The following is a 6228-nucleotide window of genomic DNA, read 5'->3' as shown; positions in this document are numbered from 1 at the left end:
CTCTGAGACGTAATGGAGTAAAAGTATTGAAAATGGGAAATACTCCAGTAAAGTAAAAATTCCTCTAAAGTGTACTTAAGTACAGTACTTGAGTACATGTACTTCGTTACTTTACACCACTGGGTTCTGATCATAGACATATCTATGGTTCTGATCCGGTTTGGAACGGAAATAACTTTACGTCATCAAATGGCCGGAACCAATGACCAAAGGTTCCGGTTCCGTGTGGTGTGCTCCTCCTAAATGATTCCCCTGGTTTAACATTTTAATGGAAGGAAGAAGTGATATCAATGTAGCTACCAGTCCAGCAGGTGGGCAGTAATAGTCTATATTTTATTCAAAAGAATATTTTAAACACTTAAACCATTTATACTGATTTAACTGGGGTCCCACAGGGCTCTGTACCATGTCCACTAGTGTTTCCCTCTACACCAAATGTCTTTGTTCAATATAGCAGATCTACAAGCTCACAACACAGCACGTTGAGTATCCTTTTTGGGAAGCTTTCAAAGACAAATGTTGTACTTTTGACTCCAACAAGCAACAAGTCTCTGCCTAGTAACTATTGATGTGAAACAAAATAATTATTCTGATAGGCTGCTGAGTGAACGAGGAAGTGAAATCAATGTTTGGGCAGTTTCACATGAGACAAACACACACGCACACGCACACGCACACGTGTGTGTGTGTGTGTGTGTGTGTGTGTGCGTGCGTGCGTGCGTGCGTGCGTGCGTGCGTGCGTGCGTGCGTGTGTGTGTGTGTGTGTGTATGTGTGTGTGTGTTATTAAGAAGTTATTAAGAAATGATTAAGAAGTGTGCGTGTTATTAATTGTGTGTGTTTATTAAGAAGAAAACCCGGACTGGATCTGCGGATCCGGATCCGGATCTTCAATAGTAAAATCAACAGGAAGTTAACATTTTTATTAAAAAAACAAACAGTAGTGGGGTTGGTGATGTTCTATATTGTCTGATTCAGCTTTGTTTGTGTTTATTTATATGCTAAAAGAGTGATTTTGAGATCTGTTTCACCATACAATGTAAGTCAAAGAGGAGCATATTTAGAATTATCAATTCCTAAACGGTGGAGCAATTATTGTATTTATTTTCTAGTCCACCTTTGGAGTTACATCATGGCAAGGTAACTACACAACCCTAACCTCTACCACAGTGTCTATAGGGTAACTACACAACCCAAACCTCTACCACAGTGTCTATAAGGTAACTACACAACCCAAACCTCTACCACAGTGTCTATAAGGTAACTACACAACCCACACCTCTACCACAGTGTCTATAAGGTAACTACACAACCCAAACCTCTACCACAGTGTCTATAAGGTAACTACACAACCCTAACCTCTACCACAGTGTCTATAAGGTAACTACACAACCCAAACCTCTACCACAGTGTCTATAAGGTAACTACACAACCCTAACCTCTACCACAGTGTCTATAAGGTAACTACACAACCCAAACCTCTACCACAGTGTGTATAAGGTAACCACACAACCCAAACCTCTACCACAGTGTCTATAAGGTAACTACACAACCCAAACCTCTACCACAGTGTGTATAAGGTAACCACACAACCCAAACCTCTACCACAGTGTGTATAAGGTAACCACACAACCCAAACCGCTACCACAGTGTCTATAATACACAGCCCAAACCTCTACCACAGTGTCTATAAGGTAACTACACTACCCAAACCTCTACCACAGTGTCTATAAGGTAACTACACAACCCAAACCTCTACCACAGTGTCTATAAGGTAACTACACAACCCAAACCTCTACCACAGTGTCTATAAGGTAACGACACCGCCCAAACCTCTACCACAGTGTCTATAAGGTAACTACACAGCCCAAACCTCTACCACAGTGTCTATAAGGTAACTACACAACCCAAACCTCTACCACAGTGTCTATAAGGTAACTACACAACCCTAACCTCTACCACAGTGTCTATAAGGTAACTACACAACCCTAACCTCTACCACAGTGTCTATAAGGTAACTACACAACCCTAACCTCTACCACAGTGTCTATAAGGTAACTACACAACCCAAACCTCTACCACAGTGTCTATAAGGTAACTACACAACCCAAACCTCTACCACAGTGTCTATAAGGTAACTACACAACCCAAACCTCTACACAGTGTCTATAAGGTAACTACACAACCCAAACCTCTACACAGTGTCTATAAGGTAACTACACAACCCAAACCTCTACACAGTGTCTATAAGGTAACTACACAACCCTAACCTCTACCACAGTGTCTATAAAGTAACTACACAACCCTAACCTCTACCACAGTGTCTATAAGGTAACTACACAACCCTAACCTCTACCACAGTGTCTATAAAGTAACTACACAACCCTAACCTCTACCACAGTGTCTATAAGGTAACTACACAACCCTAACCTCTACCAAAGTGGTCTGGCCCTTTAATGATAAAGTAGTGCTTTTATTGTTTCTACTTCCAGCCAAAAGCAATCGTTTCCGGTTCCATTTCGGGACCAGGAATTCCAAGACGATGGATTTTAACTAAAGAATTATTATAGAGAATTATTATAGAGAATTAGTATAGAGAAATATTATAGAGAATTATTATAGAGAATTATTATAGAGAATTATTATAGAAATTATTATAGAGAATTATTATAGATAAATATTATAAAGAATTATTATAGAGAATTATTATAGAGAATTATTATAGAGAATTATTATAGAGAATTATTACAGAAATTATTATAGAGAATTATAATAGAGAAATATTATATAAATTATTATAGCGAAATCTTATAGAGAAATATTACAGAGAATTGTTTTAGAAATTATTATAGAGATTATTATAGAGAATTATTATAGAGAATTATTATAGAGAATTATTATAGAAATTATTATAGAGAATTATTATAGAGAATTATTATAGAGAATTATTATAGAAATTATTATAGAGAATGAGGTCATAAACACAGTGTGTGACATCATCCTGGTTTATATAAGGCTGTCGTACGCTCTTAGTTCAACAACTTTGTCCAAGGCCGACCACAGAGCGACACACACACACACACACACACACACACACACACACACACACACACACACACACACACAAAGAGAGAGAGAGGTAACGGGACGAGAGAACAGACTCACAGACAAAACCAGGAAGGAAGGAAAATGTCGAAGAACGCGGGCGCTCGCCTGTCTCTCTTCAAGAACAAAGGGAAAGACGCCGTGGAGCTTCGCCGCAAACGTGCCGAGGAGACGGTGGAGCTCCGTAAGGCGAGGAAGGACGAGAGGATCTTCAAACGGAGGAACGTGTCGGAGGAGAAGAGCCAGAGCGCTCAGCTCGCCACGGGGGGGCGCTACTGGACCGTCCAGGAGATCGTGGCGGGCATCGACGGCGCCGACGGCCCGGACGCCCGGCTGGCGGCCACGCAGGCCGCCCGCAAGCTGCTGTCCTGCGAGAGCCACCCGCCCATCGACCAGATCATCTCCGCCGGCCTGGTGCCCCGGCTGGTCCGCTTCCTGGCGGCGCACGACGCTCCGCACGTCCAGTTTGAGGCGGCGTGGGCGCTGACCAACGTCGCCTCGGGCACGTCGGAGCAGACGGCCGCCGTGGCGCAGGGCGGCGCCATCGCCGCCTTCGTGGAGCTGCTGCGCTCGCCGCACGCTCACATCAGCGAGCAGGCGGTCTGGGCGCTGGCCAACATCGCCGGCGACGGCTCGGCGCTGCGGGACCGCGTGATCGAGGCCGGCGCCGTGGAGCCGCTGCTCCGCCTCCTGGACGTCCCCGACGCGTCGGCGTTCGCGCCCGAGTACCTCCGCACCGTCACCTGGATGCTCTCTAACCTCTGCCACAAGAACCCCTCCCCCCCCATGGCCGTGGTGCGGCAGATCCTCCCGGCCATCGCCGCCTTCCTGCACCACGGCGACGAGGAGGTCCTGTTCAACACCTGCTGGGCCGTGTCGTACCTCACCAACGACACGGACGAGCGCATCGAGGTGGTGGTCCGCACGCCGGGCGTGGTGCCGCGCCTGGTGGAGCTGCTGGCGTCCGGCCGGATGAGCGTGGTGACGCCGGCGCTGCGGGCCGTGGGCAACATGGTGGCCGGGACGGACGAGCAGACGCAGGCGGTGCTGGACGCCGGCGCCCTGGCCCACTTCCCCCGCCTCCTGGGCCACGGCAAGGCCGGCGTGCAGAAGGAGGCGGCCTGGACGCTCAGCAACATCACGGCCGGACGGGACTCTCAGATCCAGGAGGTGGTCGACGCCGACCTGGTGCCCTGCCTGGTGCGGGTGCTGCGGGACGGCGACCACAAAGCCCAGAAGGAGGCGGTGTGGGCGGTCACCAACTTCACCACCGGGGGCACCGCGGAGCAGCTGCTCTACCTGGTGCAGGCCGGCGTCCTGGAGCCTCTGCTGGCCCTGCTGAGCACCAAGGACGTGAAGGCGGTCCATCTCATCCTGGAGGCCGTGGCCAACATCCTGCAGGCCGGAGAGACGTACGGCGAGACGGACAAGCTGTGTCTGATGGTGGAGGAGTGCGGCGGCCTGGACCGCATCGAGGCGCTGCAGCAGCACGAGAACAAGGAGATCTACAAGACCTCGCTGGCGCTCATCGAGAAGTACTTCTCCGGAGGAGAGGAGGAGGACGTGGCCGAGGCGGCGGGGCGGCCGGGGGCGTCGCCGACTGCGGCCGACAGCTACTACGCCTTCCACATGGGAGGGGAGGAGCCTCAAAGCACCTCCTTCAACTTCTGATGGAGGGGGAGGAGCCTCAAAGCACCTCCTTCAACTTCTGATGGAGGGGGAGGAGCCTCAAAGCACCTCCTTCAACTTCTGATGGAGGGGGAGGAGCCTCAAAGCACCTCCTTCAACTTCTGATGGAGGGGGAGGAGCCTCACAGCACCTCCTTCAACTTCTGATGGAGGGGGAGGAGCCTCACAGCACCTCCTTCAACTTCTGATGGAGGGGGAGGAGCCTCACAGCACCTCCTTCAATGTCTGATGAGGGGGAGGAGCCTCAAAACACCTCCTTCAACTTCTGATGAGGGGGAGGAGCCTCAAAGCACCTCCTTCAACGTCTGATGAGGGGGAGGAGCCTCAAAACACCTCCTTCAACTTCTGATGGAGGGGAGGAGCCTCAGAGCACCTCCTTCAACTTCTGATGGAGGGGGAGGAGCCTCAAAGCACCTCCTTCAACTTCTGATGGAGGGGGAGGAGCCTCAGAGCACCTCCTTCAACTTCTGATGGAGGGGGAGGAGCCTCAAAGCACCTCCTTCAACTTCTGATGGAGGGGGAGGAGCCTCAAAGCACCTCCTTCAACTTCTGATGGAGGGGAGGAGCCTCAAAGCACCTCCTTCAACTTCTGATGGAGGGGGAGGAGCCTCAAAGCACCTCCTTCAACTTCTGATGGAGGGGGAGGAGCCTCAAAGCACCTCCTTCAATTTCTGATGGAGGGGGAGGAGCCTCAAAGCACCTCCTTCAACTTCTGATGGAGGGGGAGGAGCCTCAAAGCACCTCCTTCAACTTCTGAGGCTTGAGCATTCCGCCCAGGTGTGAAATGACACTATTTCATACCTGACAAATGTCCCCCCTATCATCTACACTAAACATCTCTTCGCCTCCAGAAGCAGCCGCTCACAATGCAACGCTTTGTGAGCTTGTAGATCGTCTATTTGTGGCCCCAGAATGTGGAAGCTGGGATTTAAATGGTTAAACCCCACACGTTGTTGACCTCAGGGCTATATGCTAGTGTCTTTTTTTTTCTGTTTTCATTGTTGCCATTCTGATTCTGATTCTGATTGTGATTCTGATTGTGATTCTGATTCTGATCCCCAAATACTCAGAGGTGACTCGTCTGAGATCTGTCGCTTTCTTCCCCAACAGTCAGCAAACTCTTTGAGAAGCTGGTGAGAGAATACATCTGCTCCATACTTCCTGCCCCGCTGGACCCGTCAACACAGATCCACCGATGATGAAGCATCACCATGGCTCTCCACACCGTCCTGTCACACACGATGAAGAGGCTCTCCACACCGTCCTGTCACACATGATGAAGAGGCTCTCCACACCGTCCTGTCACACACGATGAAGAGGCTCTCCACACCGTCCTGTCACACATGATGAAGAGGCTCTCCACACCGTCCTGTCACACATGATGAAGAGGCTCTCCACACCGTCCTGTCACACACGATGAAGAGGCTCTCCACACCG

At 49.8% G+C, this 6228-nt stretch overlaps 1 protein-coding gene across 1 annotated transcript; it reads left to right on the top strand.

The window, feature by feature from the left end:
• Positions 1 to 3187: 3187 nt before the first annotated feature.
• On the top strand, positions 3188 to 4774 carry LOC308101631 (importin subunit alpha-1-like; the record flags this gene model as incomplete). Its single annotated transcript, XM_080451052.1, has 1 exon — positions 3188 to 4774. One exon carries the CDS (start codon positions 3188 to 3190, stop codon positions 4772 to 4774), a length of 1587 nt encoding a protein of 528 aa, XP_080307178.1.
• Positions 4775 to 6228: the final 1454 nt, after the last annotated feature.

Source organism: Gymnoscopelus braueri (assembly GCF_963280865.1).
Source record: "Gymnoscopelus braueri genome assembly, chromosome: 15".
Classification (NCBI taxonomy): domain Eukaryota; kingdom Metazoa; phylum Chordata; class Actinopteri; order Myctophiformes; family Myctophidae; genus Gymnoscopelus; species Gymnoscopelus braueri.
This window is presented reverse-complemented; position numbering and strand designations above follow the sequence as displayed.